The sequence below is a fragment of the Pelobates fuscus genome, chromosome 7, assembly GCF_036172605.1.
Source record: "Pelobates fuscus isolate aPelFus1 chromosome 7, aPelFus1.pri, whole genome shotgun sequence".
NCBI classification, from domain to species: Eukaryota; Metazoa; Chordata; class Amphibia; order Anura; family Pelobatidae; genus Pelobates; species Pelobates fuscus.
Window position 1 is genome coordinate 126,589,788 of NC_086323.1, and position 24,585 is coordinate 126,614,372.

General features: G+C 41.8%; 1 protein-coding gene across 2 annotated transcripts; it reads left to right on the forward strand.

The window, feature by feature from the left end:
* The first annotated feature begins 7,599 nt into the window (after positions 1–7,599).
* IFRD2 (interferon related developmental regulator 2) lies at positions 7,600–23,476 on the forward strand. Of its 2 annotated transcripts, XM_063426580.1 has the most exons (13): positions 7,600–7,734; positions 9,272–9,331; positions 12,639–12,755; positions 13,920–14,004; positions 16,755–16,879; positions 17,421–17,578; positions 20,237–20,287; positions 20,409–20,575; positions 20,866–20,971; positions 21,099–21,236; positions 22,069–22,197; positions 22,302–22,397; positions 22,584–23,476. In XM_063426580.1, the coding sequence occupies exons 1-13, from the start codon at positions 7,680–7,682 to the stop codon at positions 22,662–22,664; spliced, it is 1,368 nt and encodes a 455-aa protein (XP_063282650.1). In that variant the 5' UTR covers positions 7,600–7,679; the 3' UTR covers positions 22,665–23,476. The 2 variants fall into 2 exon arrangements, with proteins under 2 accessions (XP_063282650.1, XP_063282651.1); XM_063426581.1 differs by lacking the exon at positions 9,272–9,331 and having other exon boundaries at positions 7,601–7,734.
* The last annotated feature ends 1,109 nt before the right edge of the window (positions 23,477–24,585 follow it).

The window sequence follows — 24,585 nt, forward strand, 5'->3', positions numbered from 1 at the left end:
CTCGGTGGGTGGACACGAAGCTAACCACTTAGTTTTTGAGCCAATTAATTATATTGATAGGTGGACACTAATCCAGACACTTAACAATTAATCCAATTAATGATGTTTATTTACTGATATCTTGATAATCAATGATGACGCAAAATGCCTCTTAAAAGGGCCTGCGAGCCCGCTCTTGCTTCACTTGCCAATAAATTTCCTCGAAGTTATTTTAACCTGAACTCCGTGTGTCAGACTGAATTACTTCAGCGTATATACGCAATTCAATTTTCTTTAATTTGGACAGGAACAGATAGACATTTAAACATTTTGGTTTACTGCTAAAAAGTACCATAACATTATATATGTCTATATATCATATATATATATATATATATATATATATATATATATATATACACACACATATATATAATAATAATTTTTTTTATTAACTTTAACTTTTTTTATGATTTTACAGCAGCAGGGAGACTGCCTGTCAGTACAGACAGTCCCCCTGCAGGCAGACACATGGACACCTATTGTGACCATGTGGTCGCCCTGTTGGGGGATCACATGGCCACAGGGGTCCTAATTCACCATGGGGAGACTGTCTGGGATGCAGGCAGTCTCCCCACAACGGGAGCACCGCCGATCGCCGCCGGGGGAACAACGGCGATCGGGTAAGTACATCTTAAAGTTAGGACGGTTCAGGACCGTCAGCGGTCGGCAATGGAAAAATGCCGATGACGGTCCTGAACCGTCCTGCGTCGTTAAGGGGTTAAACTCCCCCTACACACAGATCCTACTACTTCCCATTAACTACACTAGGCCAGTGACACTCAAAAAAGATACATACACTTTGGCTGGACTAAATTATTTTATAACACAGCAGACTCAACGGAAATCTCTCAACCAACAAACACGCCTAATCGTACAGACTAACGCCTACTACATATATCCATCAAAAGCTCGTTTGAGCAGGGCCCTCATCTACCTATGGTTCCTGTGTCACCGTGTAATTGTCTCATTTATTGTAAATTACCCCCCTCCCCTTTCATAATATTGTAAAGCGCTGTGGAACTACCGTATTTTTCGCTCCATAAGACGCACTTTTTTTCCCCTCAAAAGTGAGGGGAAATGTCTGTGCGTCTTATGGAGCGAATATGAAGCTTTACTTACCTGTCTTGCAGCGTTGGCCGGCAGCACAGGGCGCACCGCGGTAGTGGAACTTGAATTTCATGTTCCGGTTTCCGGCAGGACTAAAAGGAAGTGTGCACAAGCTGAGTGCGCACTTCCTTTCAGTCCCGCCGGAAACCGAAACATGAAATTCACGTTCCACTACCGCGGTGCGCCCTGTGCTGCCAGCCAACGCTACAAGACAGGTAAGTAATTATGGGACAAGGGGAGGGGGACAGTATGGGAGAGAAGAATGCTAATGCATTTTCATTTGTAATAAAAACTTATTTAATATTTTATTAACTTTGAAAATGTGTAGTAAATGGTTGATAGGGTTATGGTATATTAAAGGAATAGTCTAAATCTAATGGTATATTAAGGAGATACCAAATATTTAATGCATTGTAAAGTAGTGAAAGGGCTAAAAATCAAAACAAATATCAGTAATTGTTAAAAAAAAAAAAAACACAAAAAAAAACAATGGATTACTGCTTTTTGGTGTGACCACTGACTAAAATTGAAATTATCTTACACCGTCAATACAATATGACATTTGCATAGTTGTAATATCAATATCTGGGCACATCTGGAGGCTTCTTATGAAGGCAGATTTATCTATGGGGAGGGGGGGGATGAAGTCTATGGGGGGGATGAAGTCTATGGGGAGGGGGGGAGGAAGTCTATGGGGAGGGGGGGAGGAAGTCTATGGGGAGGGGGGGAAGATGAAGTCTATGGGGAGGGGGGGAAGATGAAGTCTATGGGGAGGGGGGAAGATGAAGTCTATGGGGAGGGGGGAAGATGAAGTCTATGGGGAGGGGGGGAAGATGAAGTCTATGGGGAGGGGGGGAAGATGAAGTCTATGGGGAGGGGGGGAAGATGAAGTCTATGGGGAGGGGGGGAAGATGAAGTCTATGGGGAGGGGGGAAGATGAAGTCTATGGGGAGGGGGGGAAGATGAAGTCTATGGGGAGGGGGGAAGATGAAGTCTATGGGGAGGGGGGGGGGAGATGAAGTCTATGGGGAGGGGGGAAGATGAAGTCTATGGGGAGGGGGGAAGATGAAGTCTATGGGGAGGGGGGAAGATGAAGTCTATGGGGAGGGGGGAAGATGAAGTCTATGGGGAGGGGGGAAGATGAAGTCTATGGGGAGGGGGGAAGATGAAGTCTATGGGGAGGGGGGAAGATGAAGTCTATGGGGAGGGGGGGAGATGAAGTCTATGGGGAGGGGGGGAGATGAAGTCTATGGGGAGGGGGGGAGATGAAGTCTATGGGGAGGGGGGGAGATGAAGTCTATGGGGAGGGGGGGAGATGAAGTCTATGGGGAGTGGGGGAGATGAAGTCTATGGGGAGTGGGGGAGATGAAGTCTATGGGGAGGGGGGGAGATGAAGTCTATGGGGAGGGGGGGAGATGAAGTCTATGGGGAGGGGGGGAGATGAAGTCTATGGGGAGGGGGGGAGATGAAGTCTATGGGGAGGGGGGAGATGAAGTCTATGGGGAGGGGGGGAGATGAAGTCTATGGGGAGGGGGGGAGATGAAGTCTATGGGGAGGGGGGGAGATGAAGTCTATGGGGAGGGGGGGAGATGAAGTCTATGGGGAGGGGGGGAGATGAAGTCTATGGGGAGGGGGGGAGATGAAGTCTATGGGGAGGGGGGGAGATGAAGTCTATGGGGAGGGGGGGAGATGAAGTCTATGGGGAGGGGGGGAGATGAAGTCTATGGGGAGGGGGTGGATGAAGTCTATGGGGAGGGGGTGGATGAAGTCTATGGGGAGGGGGTGGATGAAGTCTATGGGGAGGGGGTGGATGAAGTCTATGGGGAGGGGGTGGATGAAGTCTATGGGGAGGGGGTGGATGAAGTCTATGGGGAGGGGGTGAGTGAAGACTATGGGGAGGGGGTGAGTGAAGACTATGGGGAGGGGGTGAGTGAAGACTATGGGAGAGAGGAGAAGACTATGGGAGGGGGGACACTATGGGACAGGGGAGAAAAAAAATATTCTGTACAAACTGTCCCATAGTAAGAAACACTATGGGACAGTTTGTTCCGAATATTTTTTTTCTGGGTTTCTTCCTCTAAAAACTAGGTGCGTCTTATGGTGAGGTGCGTCTTATGGAGCGAAAAATACGGTAGTTGGCGCTATATAAATACCATTAATAATCATCATCAACACCCGCACACCATCCCATATTGCTTGATGGCACACTTACATTTAATACTGCCTGTCTCTGATATTCTTTGTCTTATTCCCCTTTTCACATTACTTCCGTATAACCGCCATGTATAAATTCATAGACAAGACGCCCTCCAAAATACCTCAAAGAAAGCCGCAAAGACCAGACAAGAAACAGCATTTTAAAGAAGCAACATCGCCCTTTACTCCTTGCCTCTCTCCATGGTACTCAGATGCTGAGGAACACTCTCCCTAGTCCCCTTCAACTCCCACATTAATCTCAAAACAAGCCTCAGAAACAGGCAGCGTTTTTAAACAATTCTTTAAATCCCAGTTCAAGGATATTAAAGTCTCTATTGATAGTGCAGTTAATTTATTTCAAACTCACTTCTCCCAAATAATTTTAATGGAAACACCTACTTCAATCCACAATAAGACAGCAATAAAATGCCTTAACATCATTACAAGACAAAGTGGACGGTCTTGAAATCGGCAGTAGAAAAAAAAAAAAAAAAACACAATTTACGATTTGTGGGCTTTATAGAATCTTTAAAGACAAGCGACACCATTTCTACTCTTCAATTCTGGTTGCTGGATATGCTCCAAATAGCAACTACAACCCCCGCTTCCCTCACCATTGAACAGACACATAAAAAAAGCCCGGAAAGGTCACATAAAAACAATAAACTAGGACCTTCTGTGGCAAAGTTTCTGAATGTTTACGACACCATACAAATTCTTACAGCTTAAAAACAAACAGCGCGCAGGCGGAGCCAAGCAGCGGAGCTGACAAGACGCATGGCACTGGAGCTCCGGAGAATATATCCCAAACTTACCTGTTTTAGGGTACAACACCCGACCAAAATATTGGCAAACACCCAGAGGCAGTGGGAGAAATCATTATGGGTCGAAAGACCAAAAAACAGAAGCCAGATCAACCCAGACAAGGCCTGGACATCGGAGCCATGTGGAGGCAGGCCCACGGAGTAACGAGGCCCAAGATGGCCGACTACACGGAGACATACTCTGAAGTCTCAGACGACTTCTCCTTGGGCGAAGAGGTACCTGACTTACCCAGCCTGACTGTACCCACGCAACAGCCCCCATGCCCTGACACAGCACCAGTGACCACAGCGGTGCTCAAAAGCCTTTTGGCAGGCCACGATACAAGCGGACATGGCCAACATCCGCACGGACATACAAGGGCTATCGGGTAGACTGGGCTCCCTGGAAAAAACCTCTACGACCAATTCTGCCCATATCTCCTCCTTACAACAGGAGATCAAGGGTTTACAAAGCCGAAATGACAACTTCGAACGGAGATTTGACTCCCTAGAGGACACAAGGCGGGTGAACAACCTGAAAGTAAGAGGGGTGCCGGATGACATACCGCAAGCCGAACTGCCGCAACTCGTACGACGGCTCCTGGGAGCCCTACTGCAGCCACGACACGCTAAAGCAGTCACCCTAGACAGTGTCTTCATGACCCAGAAACCTGCAAGTGCCCCACTGGCGGCTACCCGAGACCTCATAATTTGCTTTCAGCAACGAAAGGATAAAGCGACAACATTAGCAGCAGTCAAGCACTGCTCCCCATACCTATTTGAATCAATGCAATTGACCTTCTTTGCAGACCTCTCGGGGAGCACTCTGGCCTGGAGGAGGTCCATGAGACCGCTCACTGAGCTCCTGCGCCAACACGGACTCCCATACAGATGGCGCCTCAACCGTACCATAAGCATCGTAAAAGGCAACGAGACACACAAGGTCAGTGACCTGCTGGGTGCACGGGAACTGTTACTAAAACTGGGACTTCCTCAAGATGCTCTGCAGCGCACAGCACTCCCCTCCCTCCCCCCCCCCCCCCCCCCCGTCTGCCTTAAGCGGTCACAGAGGGACGTGGGAAACAAATAAGGACACAGATGGCTCTAACCTCATAGCTAAGTATACCCACAGACGACCGACTAGATTTATTTATATAATGTACAAGCAATAAGAACCACATACGGTCAGCTCACTGGCACACAACGTAACCTAGAAACTCACAGCCATACCAAAGACATAACACGCATCAGACATGCACACTAAACCGGGAAACCTACAACACATCAGACCTGATTCAATGGTTACTCTAAACAAGTTGAAACTGCTTATAATATTGTTAAAATATGCCTGATGTTTACACGCCACGCAGATTGCGCGAGGGAAATACTAGAAGAATGTGTTTGGGGCACTTCGAGTCTCATGTACAGCTTTTATGCACTGAAAAACTAAACTTAAAACAATAGAGAATAATAAAAGGAAAGAAAACAAAAAGAGGAACAACATGCCGTGCACACCACCAGGCATATAGGCCACTTTAGACATAGGCCATATGTTTATAGTTACTGATGTTTCCCCCTCAACACTTTTTCACTACGGCTCGGTTAACCACTGGCAGTCTAAATCTACTTGAATGGACCTAAACCATAGCACTCAGTTGTGGGCCAATGTTACCACTCTATACGACACACTAGGCAACTGCTTTAGGCCACTGGCTCATGCAAGCTTTCCATCTAATCGCTCTACATAACAGATATGTAAACGTGGTCAATGCAATTTTTCTTTTGGTTGTATTTTTATTATTTTCATTTTCTGCAACTTAATTGAGCAACCGCCCTATGCAACTGACTATACAAAATCTTCATATTAATTCTCTACGCAATCGTTCAACACAAATCATATGTGCAAAATATATGTCATCACGCTAATATCTAAACAATGTCAATCAATACCATCCCCATTGTTATGTGAAAATGTGCTTGATTCACCCTGTACCCCTATGTTCAGCGGTTTGTATTGTGCCCGAGGATTGCCTTTGGGGTACCTCGCAGGCGAATGTTATTTTCTTACGCACTACAAAAATAAAGAATTAAAAAAAAAAAAATAGCGCATCCAATTTACCAAGATAACAATTTTTTTTTTTTTTTAAGATTATTTGGCACTCATGGACACTGCAGAATTTACTCAAATTTGTTCAGCACTACACAAAAAGGGCATGTCCTGCCCTCCTTTACCCTGCTACATTACGCATGAAAATTTCAAACCGAGCTCTCTCCCACCACATCTGTGGAAGACGCAGCAAAATTTCTAAACAATGCTTTGCCAGATTGGGAAAGACCCTCACCAAGACCCTTAGACAACTTCACCTAATCGTTTAATGACAAGTTTGTATAGTTAGTTTGGGCCAAATGGACTCAAGGTTGCTGGATCCACAGAACCCCTCACATACTGAAATACTTGGAACTTTCCATATGTGTGGGATGGGACAGAAGCACCTTCCTGCATATTATTCCCTGCTACAAAGCTTCACATGCTGAGGTGTCGACTGACTCAGATGTCTTCCAGGTCACAACCAACCACTAAACCTACTCTGAAGCTGTCAAGGGGGCCAGTAAGCTACTTAAATGACCACTATAGGCACCCAGACCACTTCAGCTCAATGAAGTGGTCTGGGTGCCAGGTCCATCTAGTGTTAACCCTGCAACTGTAAACATAGGGTTAATCCAGCCGAGGGAGCCCGGCGCTGGAGAAAGGCAAGTGTTTAACCCCTTTAGCCCAGCGGAAGGGGTGCCATGATGGTGGGGGGACCTAAAGACCCTATAGTGCCAGGAAAACAAGTTTGTTTTCCTGGCACTAAAGTGTTCCTTTAACCCCTTAAGGACACATGACATGTGTGACATGTCATGATTCCCTTTTATTCCAGGAGTTTGGTCCTTAAGGGGTTAAAAGAAAAAAAAATTCTAACTTACCTGGCACACCAACAACCACACATCACTCTCCTTCAAAAACTCATTGGTCACAATCTGTTGCCACCCAGTGGCAGCGTCTTAGAATTGCAGTTATACAAATAATCTATTGCAGGCTGCACCTGATCCAATGTGGCCATGGCAGCTTTCAGTGAAGCAGACATTGATGTTTAGTGACTTTTCCTAATTGGAGTATATTCATCAAAACAGTAAAAGGATGAGGAGCACTGACAAAAAAAAACAACCTAAAAGACAAAAAGAAAATATAGAAAATTGTCACCAGTGACAACCCAGACTTGTGTTGAATGGCGCCAATGCAATGCATCCTGTGTAATGTGTTGAGTAACCTGCTTTCTCCGGGTCCAACCTGCGGCCAACTGTTGCTCAGACAACTACACATCCCATCATGCCTTGCCTGAACGTCACCAAGTGCATGCCGGGATGTGTGGTATTTTGCGATCAGGCGGTCAGCGGTAGGCGGATCGCTGGGAACTCCAAGTTCCGTGAGTCTGTTCGGCGACCGAGCCTCGCCGCTCCAAAACACACGCTGACAGCTGCTCGGAAACCATGCCTCGGGCCCGGAGAGCCAACCAGTCCGCCAAGAAGGGCGGCGGGAGCCGCGGTGAGATCCGAGATCAGGGAGAAGGGGCACGGGAGGGCAGCAGGGTGACCTGTCCTAATGTAATGGGAGTGGGACCCTGGAATAGCCAGGAGGTAAGGCGCAGTGTGCCGGGCCGGGTATGGACAGGGGGCTGTCAGGGCTATATATACCCCATGCCAGTCACAGGACAAGCTTTACACCAGCTGGGGCTAATACTGGGGCAATAGAGGGGTTCCTGGGGCAGCTAGGGGACACGTGGGTGCCTGGTGTATGTGTAATAAATACTTTATAATGTCCTCATTGCTCAGCCTGCTTCATGTGACATATGTTGTGACATTCACTGTCCAGCTCCATGTACCTGGGGTTATGGGAGCCTGCTGTTTGGGGTATGTTCCAGTCCCTGATTGTTAAGGAATTGTCATTTCAATATCACTACCTACCTATTTTGATTTTTTTGTTTACTCATGTGGTTTATTCTGTAAACTGTGAATTCTGGACAATTATAAAGGAGATTAGTTTTAAGTCTGAAAAAATTGCCAGATTAGAAAGAAATATCTACCAGTCAGGGAGACATGACCAGGCATAGGCACATTTCATGCCAAAACATCTGAGTTGAGGAAACAACTCTCCAAATACAGTTATTTGTTTGGTTTGTTTGTTTTTCCATCTCACGCCAAATGCCATTTTGGCATCTGAATCTGTTTTCCGATATACACGGTTTAAGAGAACTAACCCCCATTTGTAATTCTCAACAATTCTTAGTTTAACAGAGTTTGCCCAGAAAGTTTTGGCACGTGTTGCTGTGATGTGGCTTAAAGGAAATCCTGGCCAGAGCGCTCAACTAGGGGGTTGCTAAAATTAATATGAACTGTTTGGAAGCCATGAATTTGTTGAGGTTTTTTTTGGGATAGAGAGAGTATGTATGTATATATGTGTGTGTGTGTGTGTGTGTGTGTGTGTGTGTGTGTGTGTGTATATATATATATATATATATATATATATATATATTCAAAACATCATCAGGGGTGCACTCTCAGGTCTTGTGAAAATACTTAGTGATTTTAATGGCAAAAAAAATGTACATCTGTAATACGATCAACGTTTCGACCCCTAAGGATCTTTAAAAAGACCCTTAGTGATTGAAACATTGATCGTATTACAGATGTAAAAAACATTTTGACATTAAAATAACTAAGTATTTTCACAAGACCTGAGAGTGCACCCATGATATTATTTTAAATTATACAACACAGGTAGCACCTAGGGGATTTTCTACTATTCATTATTGACCAGTAGCGTGCAAAGCTCTATTTGTTGTGTGTGTGTGTGTGTGTATATATATATATATATATATATATATTGTGTGTGTACAAAGTGCCCCTCTGCAGGTGATAATTTTGATTATTTATGTTCTTTTGGTAATTAAATAACATTGTTATGGATAATACCCAAACTCTCCATTCCCCTGTTATCCCAGTAAAGCCTTATATCCTCCTATGTTTACCTTCCCAACCCCCATGGATCCACTGACCCCCACCGCCCCCTCCTCCCCTTGCAGGCTCCCTGAGACAGGAATTGCTTCAGCTGAAAGTGTCGGACAAACTGAACCAGTTTAAAGGTACATGTTGTGCCACTAGCAGCATGTGTCTCTGTCCATTACAATGAAACGCTAGCTAAAATACAAGCTTGGAACATTTTATTTATGAACACACACACAAAGTATATTCGCTAAATGTAAATGTTTGAATCAATACAAGGACCAAAAATAATATATTGCACAGTAGTTTTCCTTTGCCAGTCTTTGGAGGATGTCAGTAGATACGTAGTATTCTTAAGTAGAATGTGAAAAGGGCCACGGAAATGGTTTTACAACTGCTGTAAAGTGTAATATGTTGTGAAGATATGGAATAGTTTAATTCATTACCACACACATAAATCAGCAATTGACACTATACATGTTTTGCTGACACTGTGTATTTTCCCCTGGATTCTTATGCTTGTTGTTGCAGGCTGTGTAAGGGGAATCGTGAAACATTTTGTGATTAGTATGAAATGCCAGGCTATGTGATGGTTTTATCCAGATTTCTCCAGATTATGTGAGCTTCACTCTTAGAACTGTTTTTAGGGCAACCATATATGGCTATTGTTATTTGTATCTTATGAGGCCAGTGTTATTTCAATAGTTTTTAGATATGAATTTTGTTTTTTCCAAACCTCTAGTCCTTGTTATCCCTTCTCCCTTGCAGTACTAGAAAGTCCCCATTTCTGGTAATTATCTTAATGAGTTTATTTACCTATTTACATACATGTGAATAGGGGCTCCTATTTTCTTCGGACCCCTGTTAAATATAGATAGATAAATTCCCCCCACCACCCACCAAAAAACAAGTCAGTGAAAAATGCTAAAGTATTCATCTGCTGATATATGGAACGTTTAAAGTACAGTGCCCAATTTTCTAGATATTAAAATATCCAGTTGTAACCTTGAGCAGGATGATTCAGTTTACTCTCCAGTTGGGACTGTTGTATCAACTGACAGTTTCTCCCAAAGGGTGGAATTCTATCACAGGAGTTAAACCAAACTCTGGTAATTGAATAGCAATCCTCCCATTGACATCTATGAGCAAATTGCAATTCAAATACCAGAAATATGCTTATGTCTTCTAATAGAATCCAGTTTTTATTTAACAGGTCTAAGAATAAAATAGTCAGGTAATGACAGATAAATATATATGTGTTTAAACACTTGGTAGTATTGAAATATATCTACTCTGTTAAAGAAGCTTGTGTTTTAGCTATTGATTTCCAAAATGTCATGCTTTCGCCAGTCACCACCAACACCATCACTTCATCCTACTCATGCATGTACAGCCGTTGTGAAAAATGTACCAGAATGTTTTTATTCATTGTGAATGGATTGTATTTATGGCAACAATCTGTTCTGTGCATGGGATTGGGTAGTTAGCTTTGTACTTATGTCCCTGAATTTAACTGGAAACTCTATTCAGCTGGTCACATGTCTGTCATACTGTAGGCAGTATATTATAATTTTGTATATGCACAACAGAACAGAAATGCATTGTGGGCTGTGTTCTGTTAATGTAATTCTTGTTCTCCAACAGAAGGTCATGCTATGTCACTGAAGACAGGTAACCTGAAGCACCATGGGGAAAATCAGTTCTAGGAATCGATATTTTTTTTGGAGGACCGTCGTTTTTACTTGGTCTGGTCAGGAGAGTAATGTATCTGAGCATAGATTGTAGAGAGAGAATAAAAAGCAGGATTAGTGGAACAGAGCAGGGTGTTAACGGGGATTGGTCCTGTCCTCTGGAGTAAAATAGTGTATCAGGGATTGAAAATAGTGACTGACCTGAATGTATGAGAACCATGCTACTGGAAGGGCTGCACGCAAAATACATTTTTTTTGTTAGGAAAATATACTAGGTGTCTCAAGACCTCCCGAGTAGTCCCTATAGTGAACAGGACTCATTGTGAAAATATGGTTGTTAAGGAATCTTTTTTTTTTTTTTTTTTTTTTTTTTTTTTAAATGAAATCGTATTAAAATGTTTTAACAATTAAACTACTTATTTATAGTATGTTAAAATTTTACAGGGAACAATAAATTTACTTTTACCACGTTTAGTCACATTTCTCATAAACTGCAGAGCTCTTTCAACTTGCCAGAAATAGGCTGGAAGCCACCATGTAACAAATTTATAATTGTAAAATTTAGGTGGGTTATGTGATCCTCTTTTCACCAGAGTAGATACTTTCAGTTTGGACCTCTAGAACACATTTAAAGTGACACTATAGCCACCAGAACTACTACAGATGATATAGTGATTCTGGTGTCTATAGCATGTCCCTACAGGCTGAGCAATGAAAATGCTTCCTTTTCTCTGTGTTTACATTGCTGCCTAGACAGCCACTAGAGGTGCTTCCTATTTCAAAGCTGCATTGTATGTAGCACCTATGTTCAGCGTCTCCACGCTCTGCATGGATTCCTCTTACCAATGATGAATATAGACTCCAGTGGTGTAAGGCGACCAATAAATTCATTAAAATAAACAATAGAATGGTTCTACACGTTTCTCCTGTATCTGGCTTCTTAGGCACATTCAGCAGATGACAATTTTAAAAATAACCATAATCCTACTCTTCCCAGAGTACTTCTTAATTATTAAGTATTCTGTTAGTCCAAACAAAAAGGTATCATTGCATACTGCCATACTGTGGTATTTTGGCATTAATCTACACTATATATAGATATAGACCCTGAAGTTGTAGGGGTGTTACAGCTGAAATTGCGTCCCTGAAGAATCCCGATATGGTGGAAAAGTGCAGGACGATAATAAATATACTTCTTGCCATACACCACTGGAGTCTATATCCATCATTGGTAACCAGAATCAAGACAGGCGGTGGGCCGTAGCTCCCATGGTAGAGAGGAACCCTTAATATGCTGTGATATACACAGTGCAATTTTAATGCAGAGTTCTATTGGACCTAAACTGTATTGCACTATTGCATATTTCTTTTTTTTTAGTTTTTGTTTATAGCTGTATCCTTCTATTGTTGTTTTTAGTGTATGTTTATTAAGCTGTGTCATATGTTTGTTCTGTTAATATTTACACATTGCACACAACCTCACTGACCCATGTTTCACAGCTGATTGTCTTTTAATTAATGTACTCTTTGCCAGAGATCCTAATTTATCTGTTTGTTTTTGTTGGTTATTCTGTATGCTGGTCCCTGGCTGCTGCTGTTATATTCCACGGTTCTAATGCTCATCAATATTATGTTGCAACAACAACAAAAAAAAAGCAAAAAATTACAGGATGGAAATAAAATGTTAAAACATATTGTGTAAAACTGGTGTAAACTTTTTTTTTTTTTTTTTTTTTTAATTCTTTCGTAATTTCAGGCTCCCGTCCAGGAACACGTGCTGAGTCTGAGGCCAGTGATGACGAGGCGGCAAGTGATGTTCTCAGTCATTGCAGCAGTGCCAGTGAAACGTTCAGCTTGGCAGAGGATGGCACAGGTTAGTCTGCATACATGCCGCACACTTACAAGGCAACCAAAGTTTAATCTGTCTATTTCCAGCCTTAATGTTTAGCACTTGTTTTTTCTTTACACTAATTCAGTAGAAATGAGGGTCCATTGAGGTTAGGGCATCTGGGGGGTACCTGGGCACTTCTTGCCAGCATGCACTGTGGAAACCAATGTGAACAGCACCGGAAGCCTAGAGATACCCCTCTGGTGTAGCGCTGTTCCTCTCTTAATACCCATCACTAGATTGGTGCCCAGACGTCCTAGGAAAAGTACTTGTGGAGTCCACTCTGACTTTTCTTCACTAGGTCAGCCAAAAGACAGAACTTTTTATAATTTTTTTTTTAGGATTCCATTTTCACATTCAAACCAGGAAGCTTAATTTTTTCCTTAGTTATATGTTATAGCTAATATGATAATCTTAAGACATTTGCTGATATTTCTACAAACAAATTGTTGCTTCTCTATGTTTGTGATTTTTATGTGGCTGTCACTATTCTTTAAAAACCTGAATAAATTGTACAGAAAGTAGCTTAAGAATAAATGTTAAGTTACACGATCAGCTATTTTCATGTGTACATTTGCATCCTTGTTATATATTTAATTGAATTAAAGCTAAACTTATCCAAGGATTAGCCATGGCGATTTTATACCAGACTACCCCCTGGGTTTGCTTAAAGGGGCACTAGACTTTAGGAATACACTTTTGTATTTCTAACACTACAGTGTTCCTTTAAGTAATATTCTGGGATTTTCATCAGAAACTAATCTAGAGTTGACATTTTATTTACTGCATTGTTAAGATAGTTAACATTAACAAATGTACATATTGATATCACCAAAACAGTGTCTCAATCAAACTTTTTGCATCTACATGTTTTTAGGACAAAGCAGAGTATATCCCATAGCATGTGGTTTCCTGCAGTGTTTCTTTAACTTGCAAGGTCTTATTTAAAAAGCGATGTTAACTATTTTGATGCTTTTTAAGACACATAATGGTCTTTACACCGTGCTCTTACCTACCACAACCCCCAGGGCTGGTTATTGTAATCTCTAAAATAATAATCTAAATTTCTATTTCAATCAGCAATGCTTGTGTATAATATGGACCCTTCTTCATTCTTTCTGCACCAATAATGACTGTGTTATTCTACAGGGAACGAGTTACAGGATTACCAATCTCAGCAGGAGCAACGAGAGGACAAACTTAAAGAGGATATAGACAATCTGATGGACAAAAGGTGAGGAGTGATATATACCAGAAAAAAATCTCTTGATGTCTGATCCATGTTCAAAGTTTACACCGTGTTATCCAAAGTTGTCTTTATTTATTGTAATGTACATTATTGGTTCACCAACCAGTACAGAGTTTAAATTTGGTCTTGTTCTGTTGATATAGTAGTAATGATAAAAGCTTGGTCAATTATTAGCACTTGTAAGGACTCTTTTTGAGAACCATTGTTTTCCATCAACAGTGCTATCTTTTTCTGTAAGCGCCCGTCAGGGCCGTCTTTAACGCGGGGCAAACGGGGCAGCTGCCCCGGGCCCAGTTAGTCCTGGGGGGCCCAAAGCAGCTGCCCCGTGGCCCCGCCGCCCATAGCCTGCATAAGAAAAATTCCCTCCCTACCCATGGGCCCGCGGTGCTTGTATTGCGGCTGCACCGGGGCCCATACTCTAAGGGTGCTCACCGGGTGGCAAATACACTTAGGGCCACCCGGTGAGCACTTTTCAGCACGGGCCCGGTCGGATGCTGTGGCCGTTTAACAGCACGACCGGGCCTCCTGCTTTACGGCAGCCTGGGAGGAAGTGACGTCCGGGAGTCACTTCCTCCCTCAGAGATGATGACCCGCGCGGGAGGGAGGCTGAGCCAGGAGGCAGCGAGGAGGGGGACTGAGCAAAGAGAGCCAGTCCCCAACTCCCAACCACCCAAGGCAGCACACTGAACCCCAGGGAAGGTAGGAAACTGGAGGGGGGCTTTACAGTTTGCCCATGTGTATTTACAGTTTGCCCATCAGTATATGTGTGTTTATGTCTGTCAGTAGGACTGTGTGTGTCAGTCTGTCTGTGTTTGTGTCTGTCAATATGTGTGTGTGTGTGTGTCTTGTCTGTCACTAGGTCTGTGTTTCTGTCTGTCACTAGGTCTGTGTTTCTGTCTGTCACTAGGTCTGTGTTTCTGTCTGTCACTAGGTATGTGTTTGTGTCTGTCAATAGGTCTGTGTGTGTGTCAGTAGGTATGTGTATGTGTGTCAGTTTGTCTGTGTGCCTGTCAGTAGGTCTGTGTGTGTGTGTGTCTGTCAGTAGGTCTGTCTGTGTGTGTGTGTCAGTGTGCCAGTATAAATAAAAAAGAGAGAAGTAGATGGCGCTTACACAGTAATCAAAACACAGTACTGGAGTGGAAAAAGGTGTTCCCCAACACCCTAGAGTCAAAGTAGTAAAATAGGGTATTAAGAGCAACAAGTGCCAAATACACACACCACTCCCTGTGTCTAAAATAAGAGGTAATAATACTTATACATATACAGGTACATATGAGAGATGTTCCATGCAGTCAAGTCCTATAGGGACAAAAATACAAAAAATACATAGTATAGACTGTATGTATAAGAAGAAATATATGGAAGTGGTTAAATACACTCACGCGTGTAATGGAAACGCGTCTGCATTACTGTGATTTTGTGTGTCACCATATGGGACCTGCACAGTTATTTTTAAACTTTTATTTACAATAAATGTAATACTTTTTTATCATCACTTGCTGCTTTTTCCTGCTTCTGGGGGACATCATCCAAGCCTCTCCATATAGCCCTTTAAGGCACCCTTGGGCACTATATACAGAGCCTGGTACGGCTCTGGAATCCGTGAGTGTATTTAACCACTTCCATATATTTCTTCTTATACATACAGTCTATACTATGTATTTTTTGTATTTTTGTCCCTATAGGACTTGACTGCATGGAACATCTCTCATATGTACCTGTATATGTATAAGTATTATTACCTCTTATTTTAGACACAGGGAGTGGTGTGTGTATTTGGCACTTGTTGCTCTTAATACCCTATTTTACTACTTTGACTCCAGTGTGCCAGTATGTCTGCCTGGGTATTAGTATGTCTGTCTGTGTGTGTGTCTGTGAATGTATGTCAGTATGTGTCTGTGTGTGTGTCAGCATGTCTGTCAGTGTATGTGTCGGTATCCATATGTCAGTATGTATGTGTCAGTTTGTGTGTCTGTATATCTGTGTGTCTGTATGTGTATCAGTGTGTATCTGTATGCTGTCTTTGTGTGTTTCGGTGTATCTGTGTGTGTGTCTGTGTATCTGCATGTGTGTATATGTGTCTGTATATCTACATGTGTGCCAGTGTGTATATCGGTGTGTCTGCATGTTTTTCAGTGTGTGTGTGTGTGTGTGTGTATAAATATCTATGTGTGTGAGTGTGTGAATGCGGAGATGTATGCACATATACAAACACTACATACAAATGCACCCCGGCATTCAAACTCCAACACTACGTACAAACACACACCAAAATTATATGTAAACACACCCCTGCATTCAAAAACCAACACTACACATAAATACATGCATGCAAGTACGCCAACACCACATACTTTCCATACAAAAACCTGTTTACATTCAAACACATAAAAACAGCTTAGTGCTAAATACAAACCTTCAAACATGGGTAAATGGTAGAGCCCCAGCTGTCAATGCATTGCTGGAGTTGCACGACAGATGGGGAACTACCTTTTAATCACCCGTGCGATAGGGAGGCTCAAAAAAATTCTTGCACCTCTCTACATTAGGACTGCCACTGCATTGGGGTGGAGGACGGGATTGCACACCTGGCGAGAGGGTACCAGGGGGCCCAAGCAAATGCTTTGCCCAGGGTCCAATCAATATTAAAGACGGCCCTGACGCCCGTGTTTGACCTCTGAACACATACTTGTAGTCAAATGTTTTTGTGACCTAATCCCACTCTATATTTGTAGCATCAAGACAAGACAGATAGCTTTGACCAATCTGCGCCTTACCCTCTCCTCTCATGTCCTTGGTGATGTTCTTACAGAAAGACGGATTACCCTCACGGATGCTCTGGAGCGCTGCTTGAAGAAAGGTAATAATATGTGGACAGTCTGCATTGTAAGGTCCACACAGCACTGGACATTGGTTCTGGTGTGCATTCTGTAATAGTATACTGTGTGGAAGCCGGAACCCACTTGTTACTGTGCAAAGATTGAGTATCAACTTGGACCCACACAGGAAAGTAGAAATTGAGTGACTCCCTTACACCTAAATAAGAGATGACTGCCCATTATTCCAATTAAATAAAGACCCAGAAACATTTCAATCTTGTTTCTGGGTGAACTCTGTTCAAGCTTTGCTAAACTCAACAACAACAAGCCATGTGAAATGTCTAATTTTATCAGTTTTGTACATTTACATTGCTTTCCCCAAGAAGTGTCCAACAAATACCAGCACGTTTCTATTTGTCTGTCCAGCCTAAAAAATAAAACCTGTTGGTGTTGCTGTATCATTGCTACCTGGCCAGAAAGAGACTTAATCCATTTAGTCATTCTACAATGATGTGACTACATGTTATGTCACCACTGGTTCATCTTCTTACAATCTTGGTCTATCGCTTATTTGTTTTGTAGGTAAAGAGGAGGAACAGTCTCTGGCAGCCACAGTGCTGTCTCTGCTTTGTTTACAGCTAGGCTCGGATCCCGAGGGAGAAGAAGTCTTTCGCTGTCTGAAACCCCTCCTGATCAGCATCCTTACAGACACCAGTGCAGGATTGTCTGCTCGGCAGAGTGTAAGTAGGAAAGCTTCTCAAACAGCCATACATGCTTAGTGGTCTCTGTACTCTGCACTGGACAAAACAAGATTAATGAAACACACTTGTTGCAGCAGTAAATACTACATTAGGAGATGTGATGGGCACACTATTGTTTACTTAATTTGGTCATGAAAGCTTGATATTTCAGACAGTGAGGTGCTTATGGGAGCATAGATTTCTGTAAGGGTAATTTGGTAAAGCAAAATAGAGAGGTTTTTATTTGATTGATGCAAAGTTTAAGTGTTTCCATCAACTGATACATGGTAGATTAGACATTTAGTAAGTATATTTAAATGGTACATGTGGTGTTTACATTCAACCCACCCCAAAAAGAACCTTGGGATTATTTATTATACACAGTGCCTTGTAGCTCACACAGCCTGTCAAGGCAATTTATTTTACCCTGTTCAACATAAAAGTTTTTTTAGCCTACACCAGCCGCAGTTGTTATAATTCCAACAATGTCCTGATGCCCTCCCAAAGTCAGTAATCAGACCGACCATTTAAGAATGGTTTGACAACTTTTACCTGGGGTCCGTGGGACCACCACCACCACCTACTCTGAAATCAGGATTTCCTGCACGGTCCTAATCCTGGTGATGTAGGCAAGTGTTCATTGGCTGATAGCATTCAGCTGACACTCTCAGCCAATGGGCTGATTCAGACCAACAGGGCTTGGCTCAGGGAGCTAATGAAAACTTCTTCAAGGAGCTTCATGCTCAAGAAAAGCCAACGGCAGACCGATTTGACTAGACACTGTGGGAGTCCACTCCTAGCACCATAATGGGTATTACTTCTAATAGTTCATTATTTAATACTATCCACAATCCTAACATGCTGTCTATTTCCTGACACTGAGTGGGTATGTTATACCATTTGAAAGACACTTCTGTGTTGTCTGATCTGTGTTTTGCCTTGCATCCTAACATATAGAAAAGCAGCAGGGTATTATGTGGCTTTAATGTGGGAAAGCGGGATTTGATGGTGAATGTATTATAGAGCAGCAGTGTTTGAGAAGTAATACACAATCAATACAATTTTAGGACCTTGCACAAGAAACCCCCAAAAATAGAAATGCTAAATATTCATAAAGAAAAACTCACTGGTTGATGAAAGCAAAGCTCTTTATTGCAAAATTTTAAACTCCTCTTGAACAACCACATCCAAAAATATTTCATTAGCCGATGTCTAGTGTAGTCTAACATTGGTTGTTGAAATATTGTGGCTTTGTTTGTGATTTGTTCAAAATGCTGTTTAAGGATTTTTCAATAAAGAACCTTGCTCTTGTAGACATTTTACTTTTATGAGGACTTGTAGTTGAAAGTAGGGATCGACCGATATTTTTTTAGAGCCGATACCGATAATCTGTGAACTTTCAGGCCGGTAGCCGATAAATTACCGATATTCTGTACATTTACCATTTTGAAAAAAATAAACGATTTTTAAAGGTAAATGCACAAAATATACATGCCACATGTAGTGGATGCAGCATGTTTAGGCAAGGGAGCTGTGTGTGTTTGTGTAGTGTGAGTGTAGTGGATTTAGTGTGTGGTGTGTGTGTATAGTGAATGTAGTGTGTGTGTGTGTGTGTGTGTGTGTGTGTGTATATATATATATATATATATATATATATATATACACATATATATATCTCATGAATGCAGAGTGTGTATTTCTGTAGGTATGTAACTTGTGTAAAATGAAGGGGGGGGATTTTTAATGTAAAAAAAAAAATGTAAACATGTAATTTATTTTGTATAATTTGTTTGTTTGTTTGTTTGTTTGTTTTTTAGCCCCCCTTCCCTGCTTGTTAATTGGCATGGGAGGGGGGATATGACAATTCCCTGGTGGTCCAGTGGCATGGACTGTGAAGTGGGGGTCCCGCAGCAAGCTCTTACTTCCTTTCCCTTCAGCTCCCCTGCCTAACTCTTGCGTCCTGTGTGCCGCACAGAGCATTGCCATGGTAACCTGTGGCAACACTCTGACAGCTGTGGGACCTGCGAAATGTAGACAGGGGAGCTGAAGGGAAGGTAAGTAGGAGCTTGCTGCCAGTCCTCCAGGACCGCCGGGCTTGTCATGGGCCCAGCGGTCCTGGTATGTATTATCGGCAATATTTGTATCTGATATTGCCGAAAATACAGAATGCCGGCCCGATAATCTGTCGATCCCTAGTTGAAAGTGTTACATTCATCCTAACAAGCCTGACACCAGTATGCTTAAAATAGAGAAAGAATTGATCAGAATGGTGTCAGGGATGAGCACAGTGGTGCTGGAATTTTTATCAAGTGTCCATGGTGTTGAAAGTTACTAACTAAATATGGATGAAAGTGTGTTGAACTTAGGCAGTGCCAGCTTGCTAGTGCTGCTTGTAATTCTTTATTGCTTCCTCTTGATTTCTCCTGTTTTTCAATGATTATTTCTTGTCTCAGTCGTGGTCATCTCACCGTTGCTATTAAGTAACTTTCAAAGTGAATTTCACATTTCAGGCCAGAATAATTGAATTGGGAAAATTCTCTGTCGGTTAAGCTTCAAGTTTGGCTCCTTTGGCCTGAAACTTTAATTGAATTCTCACGTTGGTGAAGAACCCTGTTTGTATCTTCAATGAGGGATAATTGTCTTGCTCTTTTCTTACAGTGTGCTACATCCTTGGGTTTGTGCTGTTACATTGCTGCTGCTGATGCAGAGGTAAAATATTTATTTATCCATCATATTTCTTATATCAACATTCACTAGCAAAGGCAGGTGGTAAGCAACCCTATTGAATGTTCTAACTTTTCCTCTGATGTCCGCCTCTCTTCTTCGCCAGGATTTAATTTCTAGTCTCTGCTGTCTCGAGGGTATAATCACATCTTACTATACTGACTCTGGTGCCCCGCACACAGCCCTCCATGGATTACTTTGCTGTACCCTCCAGTCCTGGGCGCTGCTTCTCACTATATGCCCAGCCAGCCGCATCCAGAAAGTTTTAGAGAGGTGAGTGTAAAGGTTCAGTTGGAAAAACGGTCAAGCCTAACTTTTAACACGTTCTTGTATCCACTATTGATCTGAAAATACATCTTTATACTGTAAAGAACCCTTTCCTCTGCTGTAATTGAAAAGGTGTTTGCTATATTTGAAAATGTGTTTGTTTTCTCAGTTTATTGAATCTTGTGCTTCATACAGTAAATTTATTGAACGGGTCATACGATGGCTGTTTATAGTGGTTGCATGTAGATAGGCGTTCCAGTGTTATGCTCAGAGTTGCTCTTTTTTCCCTCCACTAGTCATTTACCCCGTTTGCCTGGAATGCTGTCCAGTGAGAATGTCAACTTGCGCATTGCAGCCGGAGAAAGTTTAGCGTTGCTGTACGAAATGGGACGTGATCTTGAGGTGAGAATTGGTTGCTTTCCTCTGCTTTGTGTATTCCCTATCCATGTGCCATTTCTTTACTAAATTGTCTCATTAAGTTATCATCTGGCCATATTTCAGTGTCCCACCATCACCTTTCTCATTGCAGGAGGACTTCTTCTATGAGGATACAGATGAGCTATGTGTGACCCTGAAAGCTTTAGCCACGGATAGCAATAAATACAGAGCCAAGACTGACAGACGCAAACAGCGTTCTATCTTCCGGGATGTTCTCCATTACATTGAGGTAAGCAGTAGCGATAATCAGATTGAATGATGTCACTTTCAGATACCAAGGTCACCTTGACTAGATTCCCCACACTGTGCGTAAATATGGAGATGGCTTGGATTGTCATTAAATTATTCCATGTTGATCTTGGATGAGATGGTCTTGTTGATATATTTGTTCTTAAATGTAAAATCAGAATGGAAGTTTTTTTTTTTTCCCTCTCTATCTCCACCTCCCCCTGGTTTGTCTGGATAGAGAGGACTAAATATCTTCAATCAAATATGTCATAATGCATTTTTCTAAGGTTCAATCAGTTTATCCGGTTTTAGCAATAGATACTGCTATTATCAGTTCTGCTTCTGAATATTATTCATTAGGATCACTTTGCTATTATAATTTGGCCAAAAAGCCAAACACTACCGTCCCATATTGTCGATTCTGCTGATCGTTCATGCTTAGCAGTGTGGCAATGTGGCAGTGCATATGTGCTTGCATCCACTGCAATATACATAGTTTATAGTGTATTAAAGTATAGTTTTCAACATCCGTTATAGAGGGCTAATCACTTATGTTGAAAACCAATGTACAAAATGTAAACCGAAATAGGAAAGTTGAGAAGAAGAAAAAAAATACATATGGGGTTATTTACTAAATTGAGAATTGAAAGTGAATTTCAAATTCAAGGCCAAATAGCTGAACAGGAAAGATTCTCTAAGTAATGCTTCAAGTTTGGCTGCTTAGGGACAAATTCACCTTGAATCCTTACTTTAATAAATAAATGATGGTTTACTGTTGTTAACGTTCCCTCTTCCCCTCATTTAACACTATCCATGGTTTGTTACCCTTGCAGAGCAGCGAATGCCAAGAAGAAACCATAAAGTTTGGTTTGGAAGCCATGTATATAGACAGCTGGGCACGCAGGAGAACATACAATTTATTCAAGGAGGTTCTGGGTTCTGGCATTAGGCATCATCTACAGGTAACCTCACAGCTCTGTGTAAAACCTCTCCTTGTGAGATATATTTTACCATCATTGGTCCATGGCTAATATGTTTTATATTTTCCCCTTTCTGCTGTCCGTAGTATAACGAGGTTCTGCGTGATATATTCTCCTTGGGAGCCCCTCTTGTACTGGATGCAGCAGCAATCAAGGCCAATAAAATTTCCAGAGTAGAGAAGGTACGTGCAAATATGTTTAAGAAGCACTCCACTTTGGCACCCACTCTCCTAAACTAGGCAGGTGTCATTTTTTCTGGTAGATGTGACTGTTGTATAGTTTTTATATTTTTCTATTTTTTGGAGGAAAGGATTTGATCTTTCCTTGGTGTTCAGGTGATAGCATGTCTCTTTTCTCTCTCTCTGCAGCACATGTTCAACTCTGCAGCCTTCAAAGCAAGAACGAAAGCAAGAAGTAGAGTCCGGGACAAGCGAGCAGATATCCTCTAATTGACCGCATGCCTCACACAAGCCACTTTTTACGTTACCTGGTACTCTTGGATAGTACCCTTCCTTGGCCACCATGAATCTCCTGTGTGGAAATTAACTTTTGATCATGTATTTAAAATACCAGCTCTTGCAGAAGTAGACAAGTCCAGTATTACTGGCAGAGTAGATGTTAAAGATGCTGAGAATTACAGGAATGACAGCTGGAGGTGCTCTTTTTTTTTTTTTTTTAATTTTTCTTAATCAAGACATTTTAATTGGATTCAATCACTGTGTGATGGCTGCAAGCAGAGCTTCTCAGGACACTACAGTCTGTGAACTGTTTGTGCAATACTATAAGGGAGCCTTCAAGGAAGGTACTGCAAGTCTTTGACTTACTTCCTCTCCTCGGAAAGGTGCTATGGAGATAACTCTGCTGCCGCCAAAACCCTGCACCCTTTGGGACATGTTGGTCAATTTGCTTTACAAAGGGCAAGCAGAGCAGTGCATTGCCATTTCCCTTTTAATGGCCATGGAATAACATGTTTCACACCCACTATTGCGTTGCTTGCAGATACAGAACCAAACAAAATCTGGGTTCTCTTTGGAATTTTCAGCGGCTGTTCCTATATTAAGGACAATAAACAACTTTTTTTGAGGGGTGGGGAGAGTTGTATTAAAGGGACACTATCAGAAACATTTTGTTCTTCAGTTTAAATTGTAATATAGATTTTAGATGTAGTTGTAGATTAGAGTTTATACAATTTTAACTACTTGAATTATTTCTTTATCGATGCCTTCCTTTACTCCTGTTTGCCCTGATTAAAAAAACAAAACACCCTTTGCGCACAGGAGTCGTTCTACTGTTGACTCACTTATAAAATCTTTACAGCAGCCCTAAAGTAAAAGCAAGCTGTAGCTTGTTTTTTTTGTTTTTTTTATATAACGGAAGATTAGAAGGCGCATGTGGAAGAAGAGTTTAATATAAACTGAAATATTTAAAGAAAACGCTAAGCTACTGCTAAATATTATTTTAATGCACAAAAAAAACAAAATGTGTTATGAAAGTGTCCTTTTGAGGGTGTTTGGAGAATGTTACTAATTGTTAACCTTACTTGACCATTGTCCAAATATTACAGCCTGTGAGGTACTGGGAGTTTGAGGAAAAGACTCAAGCACAACATTCCACCTTCCTCAGATGTAGTGCATTTTCTTTCAAGAATGTCAAAGCCTATTTTTTTTGTAATGAAGGCTTCTTAATGGTCTCGCTGCCAAATAGTTAATTTTCCATCAGGTTTGTAAAGTAATTAATTTCTTTGGGAACAATACTTCTGCAGCCTGTGAACAGGTTTCTGACACAGCCTGTGGTGAGCTGGTGAAAAGGTATCGTCCCTAGAACCTCTTATTCTTCCTTACAAAGCCTTTAAACACATTCTTTAACATGCTGCATATGCACAGTAATATGGGCATGTATCTTTGTAGATCCGTGACTGATGATCAGGCTGAGGACATAATCTGCCAGATTCTACACTCCAGCCAATCAGCACAGGCAGAGTGTTACAGGGTTATACATTAATATGAGCATTACAAGTATATTTCAAATTTTACGGGTAAAATAACGGAACTGGGAGAATTATCTAATTAATGGTCGGTGATCAGGACAGCCAGCATGATTAACACTGCAACATGTAGGCTCTCTGCTCATTTTAAAATGGCATCTGTCTTAAAACATGTCCCAGTGTATCCTTATTCTGGTCACACTCTTTGTTCTTCACTAAAGTGAGAATTAACATGAATTTAAAGAATATTTTTAATTTAAAGCCACACAGCTGAATTAGAGAATTTTTCCAGTTCTGCTATTTTGGCCTTACATTTGAAATTAATTTTGAATCCCAACATATCTCACCTTTGTCAATTTCCACATCTGCCCTTAATGGTGGCCTGT

Bases quoted from the DNA above. Each gene is read 5' to 3' on its own strand.
- IFRD2 (XM_063426580.1), top strand. From the start codon at position 7,680: ATGCCTCGGGCCCGGAGAGCCAACCAGTCCGCCAAGAAGGGCGGCGGG. The intron at 12,756-13,919 runs GTTAGTCTGCAT...GTTATTCTACAG, and splicing joins CTTGGCAGAGGATGGCACAG to GGAACGAGTTACAGGATTAC. The intron at 21,237-22,068 runs GTAAGCAGTAGC...TTACCCTTGCAG, and splicing joins ATGTTCTCCATTACATTGAG to AGCAGCGAATGCCAAGAAGA.